General features: G+C 55.8%; 1 protein-coding gene across 6 annotated transcripts in view; it reads right to left on the reverse strand.

Moving 5' to 3' along the window:
- Positions 1 to 20590, reverse strand: part of MVB12B (multivesicular body subunit 12B) — a 263019-nt gene that overhangs the window by 14317 nt on the left and 228112 nt on the right. For 4 of the 6 annotated variants that reach the window (XM_047830755.1, XM_047830753.1, XM_047830756.1 and 1 more), the window contains one exon: positions 61 to 3755. The exons of the other annotated variants lie outside the window; for them this stretch is intronic. In XM_047830755.1, the coding sequence (XP_047686711.1) occupies positions 3669 to 3755 (87 nt within the window). In that variant the 3' untranslated portion in view covers positions 61 to 3668. Of the gene's footprint in view, positions 1 to 60; positions 3756 to 20590 lie in introns of those variants that run through there. 6 annotated transcript variants of the gene reach the window in all.

Here is a 20590-nt window from a genome sequence, read left to right on the forward strand (position 1 = left end):
TGGAGCCTCCCCGAGGGACGCCGACCTCGCTCAGGTAGCGCCACAGCAGCAAGCCCGGGAAAAGGTTAAAACGTTTATTTAACAAATTATATTAAGACAGACAATCACACAGTGAAACTTCCCTTCGCCAAGTACAGAGTCACCTCAAATAAATACGGTAAGGACGTCGTTCCCATGGCGAGGGCACAGCGGCCCGGCCGTGGCCCCAGCGTCCCATGGCAGCCCACACACCTGTCGCGGGGAGAACAGAAGCCCCGTCTCCTGGCGGCATCCGGACGGGCGAAGGAGGAGGGGCCGCCGCCTCCAGGCCCCGGCGGCAGGGCGGGCAGTGGGCGGAGTCAGAGCTCGGGCCCGCACCCCCGTGGGCACGCGGCTGCCGGGTCGAGGCCCTGCTTTGCTCTCGGGCTCCCTGGATCTCAGGGGAGCCCTCGTCGGGGTGGAGCGAGGGGGCAGCTGGGCTCTCGCCCCCTGCCGAGCACCATGGCGCAGCGGCGACGCTATCGCGCCGGAACCAGCGTGGCTGGCGGCGCTGGGAGGTCCGTTGCGGGACCGGAACCAAAAGGGGCTGTGAGGCGTGTGCTTATGCTGGACCAGCCGGCACAGTGGCTCTGGGGTCCGACGAGCCTCGGGGCCCAAGTCCTGTCTCTGCCACCTGCCAGCTTTGTGCCGCGGACTGGTCTCCGCTTCTTCGTCTCTAACCGGGAGCAACGAACATCCATTTCTGGGTGTTTTTCAAGGGAGAAAAACGGGAGAAAATGTGCTTAAAGAGGAGAAATGTGCCACTGCCTGGCAAGGAGCAGGTGCTTAGTATGTGTTAGTCCTTGTCGCCCGCCGCGCTGCCGTTCTGAACAGCACGGGGGGTGGGGGGGGGGTGGGGAAGCAAATGTCAGGGGCTCCTGGTGGCCAACTGTGCAGAGGTCAGAACTGCCGGCAAGGAAGCCGGGGCGGCCGGGGGTCCTGACCTGGTCCCAGCTCTCCAGGTGGCAGGGGCGTGTGGCCCATATTGGTTCCGGGACTCGGGGCAGGAAAAGCCTTGATAAAAATTTGCAAATGAACACGTCGCAACCTACTCACCCCCTATTACCACTATGCCCTTTCCAAGGTTTTGGAGAGAGAACGGATTTTCAGATGGAAGAGAGAAGGCAGCAGGGAAGCCTGTGCTCTCGTTGGTCTCTGGGGGAGCGGCGGGGAGTGCTGGGGGACGGAGGGCCTGGCCCCTGCCCTTTACACTTCCGAGAACCCTTGTCCTTCCCTGCCTGTGTGGTCACAGGGTTTGTGAGGCAATGCGCCCTCCCAGAAAGAAAAGGTCGCTCTGTTGCAGTGGTGTGCCAGGGGTCCGGGCTGTCCTGCTGTCTGCACGCGCCCCCCCCTCCCCAACAGGCAAAGAGGGCTGGGAGCAGCCTAAAATCTACCACAGACGCCAACCTCTCCCTAACACGGTCACTGCCTAATTGTCCTAATGGTTTAGGGTGACGTTCAGTCACCGTTACACATCGCTTATGTCTACCATGCAGTGGAGGTCGTCACCCCAGGCCGCCTGCATCCACACCAGTCTGGCCTCTTCCTGGTGGCCCCGCAGCCCCATCCCGTAACTGCAGGATGGCCCCGGAATTGGGGGGGGGGGACAGTCACCCTCCCTGCCCAGCTCCGCCTTCTTGCACCCACGCTTGGGCTCCCACGTGCTCGTCTTCGGCCCTGAGAGCCGCTAAAACCCCTGGCTGTCGGTCAAGGGAGAAGGGCTGCTGGGCGCCGCCTGTCGGATGGTAATCTTCCAGTCAGGCCGTGAACAAAGCGCACGCACCGAGTGAACGGTACAGAAGGAATTGGTCGCCCCTCTGTGTTGGGCTTGGGGTCACGCAGGTCACTTGGCTTTGGACCGGCCGCCCGTCCAAAAGGCAGCAGGAGACACAGGTTCTCTGGGCCCCACGGGACTCCTCCAGTTTCCCCAGAAGCGCAACTAGCTTATCTCGGCGTGTACATCTGAGACCAGTTCGAAGCTCTCTCCTTCCTGGGTGAGCACCATAGCCCTTGGCTTCCTGGACCCCGGGGGTTCCACACACCGCCTGCATTTTCCTGCCGCTTTGCTGTGTGGGAGGCACAGGAAGGCCAGCTCCACCAGGGACGTCCCGGGCCTGGGCGGAGCGAGGGAGAGGTGCCCACTTCTCTAATGCACAGAAATCAGGAGGTATCGCCTTGAAGATCCGGGGCGACAGCGGTGAGGGTAGAGGTTCTGGAGCTGGCGTTGCTGACGGCAGGTACAGGAGGTATTTTTGACCCACCCCCACCTCTGAGCCAGCGGCCACCCTCCACACTGTTGGCCAGTTCTGCCCCAGCCACCATGTGCCATCCCAGGAGCCACGGGTAGGCAGGGAGCGTCCTTGGCTGTGGCTCTCCTGTGCTACCTTCATGGGGGGGGGGCACCTCCCTGCTCTCCAGGCCTCAGCCCGCTCCCTCCCCCCCCCCCCCCCCCATGCATGTCAAGCCTCCCATCCAAAGCTCCTGCCCTCTAGTGACCTCCGAGGTGGGAGATCCCAACATTCTGTGGAATCGAGACAGACCCTGGTAACTAGACCAGGCAGGCCGTCGAGGTGGGGCCTGAGCCCCCCAGGGGTGGCTGCAGCCCTGTTCTCATGGCGAACCCGTGTGGGGCTGAACTTGGCAGCCAGCATTGTGGGAGATGCCAGTGTGGCCACTGGCCAGTCATGGCCCCAGTTCGGTGACCTGGCTCAGACGGACTTTTACAAACGACTCCTGCTGTGGGCAGACCCCATCGAGATGCAGCCTGGCTCTGCGAAGCTGGGTGACCACGTGCCCGCGTCCCTCTGCGGCTGGACACCAGCCCACAGGGTCTCTTTCCCGCAGCCCAGGGAGGGCCCGTCTCTGGGTCAGGGCACGTGGGCGTTGCAGAGCCGAGCCCTTTGGGAGGAACAGGGCGGGTGGTGGGTGAGCACAGTGTCCCGGGCAGCAAAACTCCCCTCCAAGCAAGCACCAGGTCCCTCGGCCTTCTCGCCCAGCAGGGACGTCCTCTGTGGGGGCAGCCGGGCGGCTGCGCCCCGACCTCTGCGTGTCCAGTGTGTCGGTTGGGGGCCGAGCGTGAAGGGGTGGCCACCGGTGGGGCCGGGGGCCGCCTGCTCCTTCCTCCCTCGAGTCCTCAGGGTTGCCATGAAACGCTCAGGGCGCTTGTCGCTGTCAGTTCTGGGGCGTGGGGGGAGCCCCGGCGGGGGGCTGTGCCCCGCTGCCACCCACCTCAGGCGGAATTCCAGGAGGAACGTGCGAGCTTAGCGGCAGGCAACAGTCAGGAGGACAGGGAGCGAGCGGGTCACCGGGAAGCTCCGCAATTGCGCGGGGCCCTCGGGTGGCTCCCGCGGTGGGTGGGGTCGCGTGTAGGAGGCTGGTCGTCACACAGACACGCCAGGAGCTGCTGGTCACTACAGCAAACACAGATTAGTCGAGATTATGAACAGTGTCCCCGGGGAGGCGGGGGTGTCCCGTCAGGCAAGCCGATGGCCGCGGAGGTAACCGCTCAGCCGCCCGGAGTCTCCCAGGCGAGCCCCCGGGGGTGGGGGTCGGTGAGGGCGGGCAGGAGGGACTGGACTGGGCGAGGGAGGGGCGCTCAGTAGTCGGGCGGCTGCGTCTTCTCCCCGAGGGGGCGGGGTGGCGGCCGGGCCTCAGGACTGGGGGATCTGCTGACACCGCGTGGGGCTGGGCGGGAGCCGGGCTGCGGCGCTCTGCTCCGTGCGGAAGCTGTACTCATACTGCGGGAGGGAGCGGACAGAGAAGCGTGGTCAGTGCGCGAGGACGCCGCAGGGAGGCCTCGGCCCGGCCCGGGAGGCCCCGCTGCCACCTGGCCGAGCGTGCGCCCACGCGTGGTGCCAGCGTGCGTGCGTGTGCGCGGACAGCGCTCTGGCCGCCCAGGGTGTGAGGACGGAGTCCTGGTCCAGGGGCTGCAGCGCCCGAAGCCACGCGCTGCCCCCGGGCCAGGCTGCCTGCAGGAGAGGGTCGCGCGAGGTACACCCCATCCCGCAGCTGCCCAGGGGCCCTCTCAGTCTCCTGACTCCGTGTTCTCTGGGCACGGCTGCTGACACAGCCGAGCGGTGCGGGGAAGGGGCAGCACCCCACACGTCCGTGTACCTCTCTGAGTTCCCAGAGCTGCTCCCTGGAGGGTGGGTGACTGTCCTGGTTAGCCGATGAAAGCCGAGGCTCCCGGGGGGCAGCGCCCACACCGGCGACCCAGCCTGGGCCAGGGTGGCACCCGGAGGGGCACATCTGTGCCTGTGCCACCTCATGCTTAAGACGGAAGCTTACCTGACCCTAGATCCCAGGAGCATGTCTAGGTGGGCTCGGAGTCTAATGGAGACTCAGAGAGGCAAGTACCTCTGCTGGGGGACGGGGAGCCCCCGTGGTTCCCCCTGAAGACCCGGTGGGCATCGAAATGGGGGGTGGGGCGTGCCAGGCAGAAGAGCGGACACAGGCGAGGAGTGCCCTCCAGCAGACACGGGCCTGCCGGCCTGAGCTTCAGAGGCTGGGAGTGGGCCTGTGGTGAGCAGCCCGGCCCGTTATGTGCCAAGGCAGCCGTGTGGTCCTAGGGGTTTAGGAGTGAGGAGTTTGGATCAGGTCAGTGCTCGTTAAACGTTTTATTTTTTAAATGTTTATTTTTGAGAGAGCAAGCAGGGGAGGGCCAGAGAGAGAGACAGGGAGACAGAGGATCTGAAGCAGGTTCCATGCTGACAGCAGAGAGCCCTATGCGGGGTTCGAACTCAAAAACCGTGAGCTTATGACCTGAGCTGAGGTTGGGGCTTAACTGAGCCACCCAGGCGCCCCTGTTAAACATTTTAAATAACATCTAAACACTTCTGAGCAGAATTGCCCTAAAAAAGGGCTTGTCTGTGTAAAACAGAGCAAAGTGGAGTTGTCCTGGCTGAACTTGGCCACCAGCTGAGGCTATTCCCTCGGGGACACTGGGGAGGCTGACAGGAAGCCTGGCCTGGCCCCCTGCCCCCAAGTGACTGCCCACCGCACAGAGAACAGCTAAGTGCTGACGGCTTTAGGGGTCAGTCCTGAATGAGGGGGAGCAGACCTCTGAGGCTTTTTCCCTCAAGTAGAAATGGTGGGCAGGCAGTCCAGCAGGCCACCCCTGCCGAAGGGCCCCAAGGGCTGACCCAGGACAGACGGACACAGATCTGCACTGGCCCCATCCTATCCCTGTGTTGAATAGCCTCGAGTGGCTCCTGAGCCCGGAGCCACAGGGCCTACGCCGCAGCTGTGACTGTGGTCCCTACAAAGGTCTGTTGCCAGAGGGACGAGAGGGAAGGGCTTTGGAGGGTGACCTCAGGCAGGTCTCTGCCCCTCTCTGAACCTTAGTGAACCTATCTCTAAAGTGGGGTCACGTTAAGAAATAAGTGCTGGGGTGCTTGGGTGGCGCGGTCGGTTGAGGCTCCTCAGACTCTTGATTTCGGCTCAGATCGTATCTCACGGTTTGCCGGTTCGAGCTCCGCGTCGGGCTCTGTGCGGATGGCGCGGGGCCTGCTTGGGATTCTCTCTCTCCCGTTGTCCCAAAAATAAATATTAAAAAGAAAGTGCTGGCGAGGCTGTGGAGAAAAGGGAACCCTTGTGCCCTGCTGGGAACACAAACTGGTACCGCCACCTGGAGGACCCCGAGAACCTGAACCTAGGACTCCCCTAGGACTCGGCGATTCCACTTCACTCTAACTCAGCGAGATACCTGCAGCACCACGTCCACGGCAGCACCATCTAGAACAGCCATGCCAGAGACCGCCTCCGTGGCCGCTGACAGATGAAGGGATACAGATGTGGCGTATATGTGCCACGGGATGTGATTCAGCCATAAAAAAAAAAACAACAACGAAATTTTGCCGTTTGCAACAGCAGGGCTGGACCCTGGGGGCATCGTGTGAAGTGAAATAAGTCAGAGAAAGATACCATGTGACCTCACTGATCTGTGCAATCTAGAAAACAAAACGAAACAAAAACACAACACCCCATACTTAACAGGTACAGAGGACGGACCCGTACTCGCCGGGGGAGGGCGTGTGGATGGGCGAAGGGGGTCAAAAGGTACAAATTCCAGTTGTAAGATAAGGAGATGTGACACACAGCATGGCGACTATGGTTGATCCTGTGTTGCTTATTTGGAAGTTGCTAAGAATAAATCTTAAAGGTTCTCATCACAAAAATTTGTCACCATGGTGACAGATGTTGACTCATTGTGATTATTTTGCCATCTATATAAATATGGGTTCGTTATGTTGGACACCTGAAGCTCGTGGTATATGTCAGTTAGACCTCATGAAAGTCAGTGGGGTCACAATCTACTCCCAGGGCCAACTGGGAAGACGGCGTGAGCTACAGCAGGTTAGGGGCCTGTACGGCCCTGGTGCCAAGCAGGCACTCACTGCACATCTGTTGGCTACTTCGAAAAAGCTATTAAAGCAGCTCCCAACCTGCTCGCGTTTGGGCTCCCTGATGACCAGGGCACAGGCCGAGGCTGGACTCCTGCCCCAGGAGGCTGGCCCAGCAGAGCAGCCCCGGACAAGGCCGCCTTTGGGCGAAGCCTGGGACAATACTGCCACCTGGTGGCTGCTCGCGTGCATCACAACAGGGAAGGTTCCCTCCTCGACTCCACCAGCACCCACCACCTCGGCCCGGTGCTGGGCACGGGGCCAGAGCATGTGCGTGCCAGCGCCATTAACCAAAGGGGGCAACACAGGAGGAGGGGCAGGTTGTGGGAGGGCAGGAGTGCATTTCGGCCAGTGGCCGAGGGTGGTCCCCAGCAGCACCGAAGGGAAGGAGCCCGGCTGGGGAGACGTGGAACCAGGGATAAAAGGTCGGGGATTAGAAGCACTCGGGGGGAAGGGCAGCTGGAGTGACAGATGTGGAGATGCTTCAAGAGAAGCACACAGGGTCAGAAGATGAGGACGGGCCCTGCACGTGGGGGTGGGGGACCCGGAGGTGTGGGTCCGCGAGGGGAGCAGAGGGCAGGCATGAGCGCCAGAGTGGCACGGGCCGGGGCTGGGGTGGTTGAAAACACCTAGTGGCCTCCTAGGAGCAGTTCTGGGTGGGCCAAGGTGCCAGTGTGGACTGGCCAGTGTGGCTACCCCTCAGGGGCGGGGAGAGAGGGCACCCAGAGCAAGAGACTAGCAGGCTGATGAACCTTGAACACATGTAGATCCCCTGGAGGTCCTGGTAGAACGCGTGTCCTGACTCTGAAGGTCTGGGGTGGAGCCCAGGATCCTACATTGTCACCCAACTGCCAGGTGGCCTGCTGCTGTTCTGGGGACTAGTTCAGGCAATTCTGTGACCCAAAAGCGGGACGTGAGAATGGGTGTGGGTGCGGGTAGGCAGAGGGCCGAGATGGCAAGGCTCAGGAGAGGCCTCACTCTGGCTGCTCTAGGGCCACGCCTGGGAGGTGTCCACCTGGGGCAGCGGACAGAAGGCACCTCGCGGACGAAGAAGTCGTCCCGGGTGCACACACTGCCTTTTCCTGATTCACAGCCCGCGCGCGCCCCTCCCCCCACCAGTGGGCCAGGGCTCCTGGCGCAGCGCACAGATTGCTGTCCCCGCACCCCCCCCCCCCCCCCCCCCCCCCCCGCAATCCTACCCTTGGGAGCTTTCCCTTTTTAGGTTATCTTGGCTGGAGAAAAGCATTACTCCCCCCCACCTCTTGTTTTCTCTAACTCCCCAAATGAAATTTCAACATATGTCCCCAGACATAATCCCCCTTAGGCTGCGGATAACCCTTCCCACAGACACTGTCTTCTGCCGGGGATTGCTGGCCCCAAAGTGTTTGCCCAAGAGACTAGGGCCGCTTCTGGAAGGTCTTTCACTCCCTTGGGCAAACAGCGAGTACCTTTGAAGGTGGATTTGGGCCCGGATCTGTTTACTCAAGACATTAGTCTCCTGCATAAGGAAAACCTGCACTCGCGTACAAACAGCAAATCCTTTTTGAATTAAAAAAATTTTCAATTAAAAAGCATTTGGGTTCGCAGAGCCGAGAGCCCAGCTGAGCAGCGCCAGGTCATGGCGCCCTCTGGTGGACACAGGCCATCACAGCACCCGGGCCTGTCGGTCTCTCCAGGAAAAGAGACGTCACTGTCAGGGGCTCTCTTTGGGGCTTTCCGGGGGCCCAGGCACCGTGTGCCTCTGTCTGGGAGACCTTGCAGCTGAGGCATCGGGCCTCTCTAGCTACAGTGCGTGCGCCCCAGCTTCCAAAAGCCTTTTGCCATAGCAAGGGCATCATCCTGGTAAATGGGACATGCCGACCTTGGCTTCTAGCTGCACCGTGGAGGCTAAGTCGCTTAGCTGCAGCCTCGCTGGCAGAAAGGAGGCGATCAAACCCTCACCTGGTCACAGAGATGTGAGCAGCACCAGGGACAATTCGTGTGAAAGCACCCTGAGAATGAAAAAACCAGTCCTCCTGATGCATCAGAATCAAGAAGGTTTTTAACCAAAGCCACTGATCCCCGGGCCCTGCCCCCCCGGTGGGACGGTTCTGGTTCAACTGGTCTGGCCTGACAGCATCAGCATTTTCCAGAAACACCAGGAGATCTTACTGGTTAGGCAGGTGGAGAATCACTGCCTGAAAACTTTTACCGAATATAATACAGTCCCCGTTTTACGATGTCGACGTTTCAACTTGGATGGACTTGGATGTTTTTGACGTTAAGAAGGTGCAAAAGCCAGTGATGTGCTGAACGAAACTCCTCCCAAGCCCGTCCTGGCGTCTGATGTTTGGCAGCTAGAGCTCCCCGGCAGCCCCCTCAGCCACGGGGCTCAGCAACCGATACGCTGACGGCCATGCTGTCCCCATACAACCATCTTGCGTGTCACTTTCAGTACAGTATCCAACAAATTGCAGGAGATCGTCAACAGCTTATGACAACACAGGCTTTGCGTTAGATGCTTCTGCCCAACTGTGGGCTACTGTGTGTGTCCTGGGAGTTTAAGGTAGGCCAAGCTAAGCTAGGACGTTCGGTAAGTGAAGCGTATTAAGTGCATTTTCCACGCACGGTGTTTTCAGCTTACAATGGATTTACTGGGAGGAAAGCCCCATTGTAAGTTGAGGAAGATCTGCGGAGGGAGAAAAGGGCAGGTATATATACCCTTCCTCCCTGAATCCAGTAATGATCAAATCAGAGGCTCCAGAGGAGAAAAGATAGTAAGGGATTATTTCTCGTGCCTGAGTAGTGCAGATATGGAAGCTGAGGCCCAGGGAGGATCAGACTTCCCAAAGGTCCAGAGAGACACAGGGCAAAGCTGGACCAGGCCCCCAGTAGCCCCTACGGACAGGTGCAGGGCTGGTGGGGCAACTGGCGTCGGACAAGCGTCTGCACCCTCCTCTCGTGCAGGTGCAGTTCGGAGGTGGGGGCAGACTGGCAAATGTGAACCGATGAGCCAGTGTAAGTTGGCACTGGGGTGGATCATGGAAGAGCTGGAAGGGTGCACTGAGAACAGGCCCGGAGGGGCCAGGCTGGGCCCCGGAGGCCTGGCCAGGTGAAGGCGGGTGGAGGAGAAGTGAAGGGGCCAAGATTCAGGCCAACAGGAAGTCCGGTTCACTTAAGGCTCGTTCACACGGGCCTGGCCCCGTACAGACAGGAAGGTGGATGAGGTCTTAGTGGCCCTGCCCCCCCAAGCCTGTCCTGGCACCTGCTCTCGTCCCTCACAGCCCAGGCCTTCACTCTTGGTGCCCACGGTTCAACCCCTCTCAGAATATCAGCGATGGAAGCCTCTACCCCTCACTGAAGGGCTTGAGTCCCCTTCTGTCTCCAGAAGCCTGGCTGCTGGCACCCAGCCCCCCGTGCGAGGTCAAAGCCAGCGCCCCTGTGAGGAGCGGGCACAGAAGGGCCTCACGTCCCCATAGGGCAGCTCGTCTGGGTACCGGGGAGGCCTGTCCAGCCGATCCGAATACGTCCACCCCTTCAAGCTCCTGAAGGGGAGGACTGAGAACCAAGCCCAAGGCTTGTGACACTTTGTGGTCTCTTATTTTTTCTCCCACGGGAGCCCTTGTTTTGCACTCGGACTACGGTTCTACAGAGATCTCTGAAAAACTGGGGGAAGGCAGGGGAAGCGCTGGGGTCTCGACAAGCATGTGGAACTGCTTTACCTGGAGGAGGGCTGTCCTCGTGCGGCCTGAGGGCACAGGGGAGGGTGGGGATACCAGGACTTACCTCCCCATTCTTGAGGTTCTAGAACACCCTAGAGCTGGAGAACAGGCCTGGAGCTCAGGGGCTCATGGGTTACAACCGTGACCCCTGTGGTCACTAGTAAGGGGATGGGCGCGGCAGGAGCTACCACGTCCCGAGTCAGCGAGCTGGGACCAAATCCTTGTGTCCCAGGAAGCTGGTATTGCTGTCTTTCCACTAAAGGTGAGCAAACCGGGGCTCTGAGAGGCTGAGCAGCCTTTCTGATGCCACCAGGGCTTGGGGCGCTGCAGGGAGGCATTTTTAACCACCACCATGGTCAGGTATAGATGCTCTGGTCCCACATCAACTCCACAGAGGGGTCCGTGCGGCTCCCGCAAGCCTTTGGGGAAGCCACTTCTGTGTCCATTCTGGCTTTTCTGTTGGGTTCCTGGGCTCTGAGAGAGGAGCAACCCCAAGTCGGGGCCCTGAGCCCACCCAGGCCCATTGCTCCGTCTCTCCTAAATGATGGTCTGAAGAAGAGCCCCTCCAAGATGCACCTGCTCCAGCAGGAGCCATGTCTGCCTGGGCACTGTACCCGGCACAGTACCAGCCAGAGTGGGGCTCTGAAAGCAGCTGCTGAATTCATTAATGTACAACCTTCCACTGATTCAGCCCTTGCATCTTTCCACCCTGGGGCATCCAGATCCCTTTCATCCTCGGCACCCAGACCTCCCCCCTTTCCCGCTCTAAGCCTGGGACTCCCAGGAGGGGATGGCGGTATCCACTCACTGCCCTAAGCAGCCTGCCTCCCTGGGCTCAGTGCCAGGAGAGCCCCCCACTCCAGAGGCACCCTCAGCTCACAAAGCACCTTCCAGCTGGACGCCGACGGAGGAGGAGGAGCGTCGGAGAGCTCTGAAGAGTGGAACATTAACTCCCATATCCCTGCCCCATCACACAGCCCCAGGATCCCCCCTCTTCCGGAGTGAGGTTTGAATGGTTTCTGCTGAGACCTTTCCCCATGAAAGCTCTTGGACCTCTCCTCCCCCACTGCCCAGCAGCAAGTCCTGAATGGGCCGGGGCCCAGTCATACCTTTGTGCCTTTCTGAACACTAGGACACTGTCTCCTGTGAATAGCTAAACCCTACTGTCCTTAAAGGCCCAGCTAAAGGGGCACTTGTTCTGAGACATGTTCCCTTCTCCCCTGGGGAGAATTCATCACAACCCCCGGGCCTCCACAACACTTCCCATAGCCCTCGGTGCACGGTCAGGATGGGCCACAGCCATTTCTGTAGCTCCAGAGCCTGGGGAGGTTGTGGTCCAGAAGAGGTGGGTGGGTGGGTGGGTGGGTGGATGGATGGAATAGGATGGGTGAGTAAAGGGACAGAGCAGGTCTCTGGGAACAGCCTAGTGCAAAGGAGAGAAGGTAGGTAGCTTAGGGGCTATATTCTCAGGCAGGTCAGAGGTCATTCTGATTTTCAGTCCTTTGTGGAAGCAGCAGTCAGTCCAGTGTGGGTTTTCTGAATTCCTACAGCCCTCTGAGCAGGATGGTGGGATGCACCCTATCATGTGGTATTTAACTCATGCGTGTAAAGTCCCGAGCCTGGTGCTTATCCACACCACCCCTGTGAATGCAAGATTATGAGTCTAAGTGTGATTTGTGTTGGTATCTCTGTGCACACACTGTGTACAAGCTGGAGGTTCACACATTATTGGCTCGTGGGGTGTTTAAAAATAAACACGGAGAAGTTGAGAGAATGCATAAAATGCCAACATTTCCCAGCATTTATTAGACAAACGGGGCTACGGCAACTCTGGATGTTCGTTTTTGTGACTGCAGGCTGCTGCTTTTCAAGAAGCATGCACTTTCCGGTTTGCCACACTCCCCACCCCTCCCTATAAACTGCCCAGCCAGGCAGTGGCAACTGCTGTGTTATCGCTGTGATTGATTTTGTGAGTGTGTGGGGGTGATGGGGACAAAGGAAGCAAGAAAGTGAAATAATTCTTGTAGCCATGACTATTGAAAGACTGAAAGACTGAGAAGGCCATGCAATTTTTAGGAAAATGGGGGAAGAGCACATTTTGTGGTGGAACCAAGGGTTGCCGTGTGATTAACAAGGACGCAGAAGGCGTCTTACGTCCCTGCCCCTCCCCCACCTCACCGCAGGGCTGGTGGCCTGGTGGGCGCCTGTGTGACCAGCCTGTCTGCTCTGCCGTGGAAGGACGGTGCCTTTGCTGCTGAAAATGCCATTTCTGTGTCTGCGGGCAGCCGTGGGGACTTCCCCCTCACTGGGCCAGCATTTCAGGGTTCACCCGAATCTTACCTAAAGAAAGCAGCTATTTGCGTTTTCCCTCCCCAGGCTTTCCCCCCTCCTAAGCGACTTGTAGGAAGTGTTTAAAACAATACCGCTTTCCAGCACTGGAAAGTGAGAGGCTGCGTGGTCGCTCTGGGAAAGTGCTCTCCCTGATCTTTCTGTCTTCATGCTTTTTACCTACATGACGGGCAACCTTGTAAGAGTTCGGTTTGCGGGGAGGGGGAGATTACTTTAAAACGTGGGGGATGAGAGTTCTCAAACCATGGAGAGGAAAATCCTTTGGTGAAGGACTTGGCAGGAGACCACGTATTCACCTTGACCTCAGTTTGAACAAGCATACGCCCCACGGGGGCAACCGGGGCAGGTGATTCTGTCCGCTGAACGCTCTCTCCGCGTCAGCGTCATTTCCACGGGCTCAGCCTGCTTCTCTTACTTCTGCGATGAATGCCCCGGGCCCCTGTGGCAGCAGTCTGGGTCGTGGCTGCTGCTAGGTGGGCTGGGGTGGGGGTGGGGGAAATGCCATGGGAGAGGACGCTGCCGTGGGGGGCGGGGCGGGGGGACAACGCTGCCTGCGGAACCAAAGGGGCGGTGGCGGCTGGGGGCGCGGAGCCTCTCAGAATTAGGAACTCTATGAACATAATCCAGCATATTAATATGCTGTAGAGAAAATATATGATCATCTCAATAGATGATTAAAAGACATTTATCAAAAGCCGCCATCCATTCCTGGTAAAAAACATTGAGAAAAGCAGAACTAGACGGCTAATTCTTTAACAAGATTAAAAAAAAAAAAAAAAAAGACGTCTATAGGAGCAAGCCACAGCAAGCAGCATTATGGGTTGTTGAAATTAGAAACTTCTGTTAACCCACAGGTAAGACAAGGAGGCCCGGTGGCCGAGGTCCCTGGCAGAGGCCTGCAGGAGAAGGGACAGACCCAGGGAAGGAGGCCACATGGGTATTCGCAGGTGACAACTGCCTGCCAGGGACACCAGAGGAAAGGAACTGGAAAACTAGCAGAGACGACAGAAGAAGATGGTGAGAAGCCAGCAGCTTCTTGATACACAAATGTCGGGGAAATAAAATGTAAGGAAAGAGCCATTCACAAGAGCCACAAAAACATAAAACACCTGGAATGACCTAGAAAGAAGCGTGCAGGATCCCTACAAAGAACAACTATTCTACTCTGCTCTCTGGATGGAGCCTCTTCATCTAAAACGCCAATCACTCCTCCGTTCATCTACGTAGTGAATTCAGTTACAGTAAACACTAGAAACAGAGTTTTTGGAACCTCCCCCACCCCCCAAAGATTCTAAAGTTAAGTTGAAGAATAAGCACGTGAATATAATTAGGACCATTTGGGGGTCATAAAGGGAAAACTCTATCATATATTAAAGTTTATTATAAAGTTATAAGATTCAGAACAGGGTGGCAATAATATAAAAAGAACAGAGTCAAAAGAAAGGTCCACTGATCCGCTTACATAACGAAACAATAGGAGGAAGCCAGGATTTAAAATTCACTCGAGTGGGGGGGGTGCCTGGGTCGCTCAGTTGGTCAAGCATCTGACTCTTGATTTTAGCTCAGGTCAGGATCTCATGGTTGTGAGATCGAGCCCTGTGTCCGGCTCTGCCAGCACAGAGCCTGCTTAAGATTCTTGAGATTCTCTCTCTTCCTCTCCCTCTGTCCCTCTCCCCTGCTTGCATTCTCTTTGGCTCGCTCGCTCTCTCTCTCTCTCTCAAAAACAAAATTCACCGAAGAAAGCCAGCAGTATTCAGAAAATTGGCTAATGCTATAGGAGAAAATAAAGCTGGTCCTTATTCTTACCTTCTAATAAATTTCAGACGGATTAAGTTGTTGAAAAGAATTTAGTATTTTAATATATTAAAATACGAGAGTGGAAGAAAATAGGACTGATTATTTTTATAATCTGACTATGACACAAAACCCAAAATAAATAAAACATTAAAACAAAGACAAAAGTGCCCATGAAAAATGAAAACTATTATGTGGCAGAACACATCATTAACAAGAAGAAAAACCACCAGTTAAAGTGTGTGTTTGACATATGACAGAAAGTGGTTATAAAGAACACGAAGAATTCCTTATTTTTTATTTGAGAGAGAGGGAGAGGGAGAGACTCCCAAGCAGGCTCCGTGCGGAGCCTGAGGTGGGGCTCGATCCCACAACCCTGGGATCAGGACCTGAGCTGAAATCAAGAGTCGGACACTCAACTGACTGAGCCGCCCAGGTGTCCCAAGGGCATAAAGAATTCTTAAAAACAAATGAAAAAAAAAATTAAGCCAACAGAAAAAAATTGGGCAAGGGCACAAACAGAAGAGATTCACAAAATAACTACAAATAGGCAATAACCATATGAAAGAATGTTCACCTTTCAATCCTGGTGCTGCTCAGCTATAGTTAGAGAAGGTGGGGGGGCAGGTGCCCCCTCATACACTACGGGGTGGGGTGGGGAGGTTTCAATGCGCACACCCGTTTTGAAAGACAAACTGGTAATATATATTCTTCTAAAGAAAGACCCAGGGGAGAAAAGACACACGTACAAAGAAATACTGCAGCAGCCTAAGAGTGAATAATTGGAAACAACTCAAAAGTCAATCAATAGTGGATTGCTTAAATAAATTATGGCATAATCATAAAGGGAACCACATGTAGTCATTAAAAAGAATGAGGTAGGTCTGTGCAGAATGATGTGGAAGGTTGTGCCAAGTACAAAGCCAGGTACCGAGGATCACGCACGGTGTGAGCCTACCGCACGCGTGTGCGTCCACCTTTTACTTTACGTGTTTCTGTGATGTTTGCAGTTTTATAAACATGTACGACCTACCTTTGAACTCAAGGGGAACACCCTAAATATTAAAAAAACGGATTCTGACTGGCAGGGTAGCTGCTTAAGATGATCAACTGTCCAAGACATCTGCTACAATTAATGGGGAGAGAACTAATCTCGTCTGTGGCCTCAAACTGGTTCTTAAGCTTTGTGGTCAGACTCCTGGAGAGTCTATGAAGTGGCGGTCCCCAAGCTACGTCCCATATTTCAGAAGAAGCCTAACACTTCTCGTGAGCCTTCAGAAAGGCCAACCATTAAACTAATTTATTAGGTTTCTTTGTTTGGGGCCGGAATTATCTCAACTCAGTAAGAATGTGGGTGGCAGCTCTGTGCAATAATGAAAAAGGGAGGAAGAACAGGCTAACTTCTGTTTATTTAACTAAATTTTATTTAATAAGTAAATCAGGAAAATTTCTTTCCCAAAACGTATCCGCTTCCTCACTGAGAAATAAAAACATTCTGGGGGGTGAAAACCTTCCATCTAGACAGAAGGCAGCTTATTTCCTGTTGCAGTTCCAGACCTGACCACTAGATGGTGCAAAGGGACCACACCACAGAGTTTGCAACCTCTCCCTCCACGAAATCCTTTACCGTTAATAAGCACAATGAAAGCTTTCCAAAAGTAGAAAGAATGAACAATTGTGCTGGGACATGACCATTTTGCTTTTATAAAATTGGGACTCTGCCATTTCATTATTGACACAAAAATCTGCCGCCTCGCTCTCTTCCCACGTGTGCAGGTCCCAAATCCACTCTCATCTACTTGAAGGGGCCTGTAGAAGCCCGTGCAAAGTGGATGCCCAAAAGTTGAATTCGAAAATTCTTTTTACCTTGCGCTGCCACACGTGTTTCCATTAATTTCACCTCAATGTCGTGACGTAAATGCTAGCGGAATCGGCCCCAAGCTAAATAAGCAATGAGCCCCATTTTTCAACACACAAACACATAAAGATGTCAGCTCAAACTGTTTACTAATTAACACTTAAAAAGACACAAATTAGATATGCGTGGCTAAGAGCAATTATAATCAAGACGAATTTCTCTAGTCATTTGGGAACTGAGAAAAATGCCTAATTGCTGGAACCAATGTTTTAAAAACTGAAATGACGCCAGTTAGCAAATATGTTCATTTAAAGAACATTCCACGTGACTACACTCTTGAGGGTTGACTACAAACATGAGAACAAGGAAAATATTTAGGTATAAAATTAAAATTTTAAGCTCCCTTAGATTTATAACTTCTTCATTAAATACGTCTGCAGACAGCAGCCCATAAAAACCTGTAGCAATTAAGTGGTTAAATGAACTGCCTCCCTTGTCAATTTTAAGGGAGTGATTAATATTAGATCGTCCCTTTACTAATTAGACTCTCCCGTGTCTTTCAGCTTTAAAGTCGGGTGAAAATGGAGGCTGTGCGCCCTACACGGTGGGCTGATAAAGCTTCCCTCGTCGTGCTCAGTTTTCAGTGTGGCGCCCACTGAAGGGAGGGTGAGCATCGTGGTTTCCTGCGGGAGGTCGGCAGCAGGTGGGGAAATGGCTTTGCACTGAGCTGGAAGGCAGGACGGGTGCTGGATGCCACTTCATCATAGGAATTGCTGGCTCCTAGTTGTCAAAGGCTTGCAGGTTGTTATGCATGCAGCGTGAAATCTACAATCAAGGCCGCTGTCTCTTGGCCGTTATTCCTTGAGACGAGGGCTGGAGGGTCTGCTGGAGGGGCGAGACTGGGGATGGCCAGGGCCACGGGGCAGGTGGGGCAGTGGGTGGGGAGGAAGGATGCAGAGTAATGTGGTAAGGGGAACAGAGACGCCGGGATCATTTTAGGGGCTGCTGCCTGGACTGTGGAGCTGGGACGCGTCTGCCTGGCTGTGACGGGGAATCCATCAGATGGTGAAGTGGGTCAACTGCTTACAAGGGACATAAAGAGGAGCAGAGACGGAGAATATTTATACGTCCATCTTCTCCGAGAGAAGATGCTTCATCACAGGGATTGGCTGCAAAATTACACTTTTCCTGACTCCTGAACAGAGACAACCTTTTGTCCGGGCAGCGGGAAGGACAGTAAGGCTTTCACTGGGACACGGTCCCCCAGGGCCACCACCACTCTCCTGCTGCTCAGCCCCATGGGGGAGGGGCCTGGGCCAGAAAACCTCCCCATCACTGCCACCGATCACCTCCTGTGGCTGAGGGGAGAGGAGCAACAACTCACTTTCTCATGCTTTGGACTAATTTACACGGCAGAGGCCCTGCTCCCGGCCGGGGACGGACGTGGATGGCAGGGAATATGGCTGCTGGACAACAGGCTGGGCAGGAAGGAGGCTGGTGTCACCACTGAGCACCAGGAGAGTGATGGCACTCAAGTGAGAATTTCTTTAGTAAGCACCGCTTCGTCCACTGTCAACACCCACAGCTGAGAGTAGCTCTGAGTCGTGCAGGTTTCCTGTTTGTGAAGAATTCCGCCCCCCCCCCCCCCCCCCCCCCCAGTTTCTGCTCGATGGCATCTACACAGGTTTTAGCCGCGACCTTAAACATGACCATTCTTGGGGGTCTTTCAAGAAACTTAACCAAGTGCTGCATACGCCACAATCACCACGGATGCGGGACCAGCACTGGGGCTGGGGTGGGGGAAGCCAGGGGACCTGCCCCAGGGTCACGCTGATGCAAAGATTTGGCATGCTACCCCAGGTATCCAAACTCGCAAACTGTGCCCTCTCCACCCGACCACGTTGCCTCCACCATGTACACGGTCCACATACGTCCCTGCAAACACCCGGTATCTGCCCACCAACGTGGCGGGTGGCTCTAGTCCACACTGTTAGCCACACTGCCGGGGGGTGGGGGGGGGGGGAGGGCCTCATGCGTCTTCCTGCTGGCCTGGCCAGGGCCCAGCGTCACACTTTCCCTGAAGCTCGCCTGCTTCTGGGGGGAGGGGAGGCTGGAGGTGCACTGCCCACTCACAACTGGGGTGACACCTGGTCTCTCTCCATCTCTTACTGGGGTGCTTCTCGGGTGTGGCAGGCTGGGGCGCACTGCGGGTCCCTGCTTGCGCTGGCTGCTGGGGTATTCCCTTTGGTCCCTAACCACCCAGCTCAAAGCTGACAGGGTGAGGGGGGTCCTTCATGGAGTGAACTATCCCTGCGGCCAAATGATGGTGATAGGGCACAGGCTTAAATTCAGAAACACCCCCAGGCAGAGCAGAGTACGTAAAGTTAAAGCAGACCCACCCCGGTTCTGGACAGACAGAACGATGTGTTGCCATCAGGGACTGCACTTGAACTTCCTTTACGGCTGGGACCACCGAGCCCAGGTTTCAGCTCTGCACGGGGGCAACAGCACCTGTCTGCACAGGGTGTGGAGAGTGAAGGAGGACAGCACATGGCGGCCTCCATGGATGCCGGCCTCTCCCTGCTGCTTAGGAGCCCAAGAGATCGGGGAGGTATTCAGGATGGGCAGAGAGGCGGCTCGGGTCACGTGTCCACCCCGAACCCAAAGGGTGTCTCCTGCCTTTTTGTGGGCAAGGGGTTTGGCTTACCAGTGTAAAGTATGACACAATGAGCAAAGCCAAGTCCTCTGCCAGGCAGCCCCCACCCTGCAGCCCCCAGGGGCAGCCAGATTTGCCAGGAATGGGAAGTTGCAAAATCATCCTGACCAAAGGGACACCCAGCGACGCAGGCCCAACCCTCGGAGCCGAGAGCCGGGGCCAGGGGGCTGTGGGCCCAGCTTCTCTCCTCGGCCTCCGACTCCGTGAGCTATGCTTAGTTCAGGGGCGAAAAGGAGCAAGTTCATGATTGTTTATGGAGAAAATTCTCTGCCATTGTTGCCAAAGCAGCAGCCCGTTCACCAGAGTGTGATATCAACATACTAATCACCATGAAATGCACGCGGATGGCCTGGGTGAGTAACTTCTAAATCCTCAGATTAAACGAAAAAACCACAGCACTCTTGACTGTGGTGGTGTTTGCGACGGTTTTATATCCTATTTAACGTTTCCAACCTCCCCCATCTCCCCTCATTTTAACTCCACTTTAATTTCCTTCAATGCAGAACACAGACGAGTATTTTTAAGCCATCACTTAAACAAGAAATCAAGCTTGGCGTGGTCACGCGGGACGTCACTGCTTAGCCTCCAGCGGCAGAGCGGCGTGCCGTGCTGACACGGGATGGATTTACGCTGCTCGCCCCCCCTTCCTGTGGACGGTAATAGGGAAGAGTCACAACCAGCGTGACTGAGGCCACGGCAGCCGCATGCTGGGCATCGTCCTAAGCCCTGTACGCGACTGTCTCGGTCAAACCCCGTAAGTGCTGGCAGTGAGGATTTTTTATTACTCTCCCAGTTTACAGGGGGGAAGACGGAGGTTTAGAACAGCTAAGTGGCGCTGCTCAGATCTAAGCCCGGGGCGGCCGAGTCCAGAACTCTTTCTTCCCCCGCCAGCCTCTGCTCAGAGCACCGGACATCAAGACAACGCCTTCTGGGGCGCCTGGGTGGCGCAGTCGGTTAAGCGTCCGACCTCAGCCAGGTCACGATCTCGCGGTCCGTGAGTTCGAGCCCCGCGTCAGGCTCTGGGCTGATGGCTCAGAGCCTGGAGCCTGTTTCCGATTCTGTGTCTCCCTCTCTCTCTGCCCCTCCCCCGTTCATGCTCTGTCTCTCTCTGTCCCAAAAATAAAAAAAATAAAAAACGTTGAAAAAAAAAAAATTAAAAAAAAGACAACGCCTTCTAACAAGACACACGTTTGGGTCAGATTTTCGTCCTCAGCATGAGAATTCAGGTTTCTGGTGGTTTCTGCCACCCGCACCGAGCCTCACACAGGCTCCACCTACTTTACCCCTTCCCGGTGACTCACGGGCCCAGCCAGGGTCAGGTCGACCGGCCTCCCTTGCGCCGTTGTCCCCATCAGCCCCTTCAAGGGATGTGAAACCACAGACTTTAAGTCATAAGGGGCAGGGTTTGGAGTGTAACTGCTGGGTCTCAATCTTGGGCAAGACCCTTCCCCTCCAGAGTCTCAATTTCTGGGGGTGGGAACCAGTGGGAATGTAGGTACAGCCCCGAGCTGAAGGTGAGCACAGAGCAGGTGCTGAAGTAAAGGGGGCTATGGCTGTGGCACAGGAGGCCCGAGGCAGGAGAACACACGGCATTCAGACGCTGCCTCCTTGGTCCAGCACACAACACCGCCGCACCCTCAGCCCCGTGGTGCCAGGCGCTGGCGTTCGCATATATTCATGAAGTGTTCCTGAAAACCCCATGACGTGCCTTCTGTTATCCCAGCTTCAAACAGAGAGGGGACCGCTTGCCCCC

Source organism: Prionailurus viverrinus, chromosome D4, assembly GCF_022837055.1.
Source record: "Prionailurus viverrinus isolate Anna chromosome D4, UM_Priviv_1.0, whole genome shotgun sequence".
In the NCBI taxonomy this organism is placed as follows: domain Eukaryota; kingdom Metazoa; phylum Chordata; class Mammalia; order Carnivora; family Felidae; genus Prionailurus; species Prionailurus viverrinus.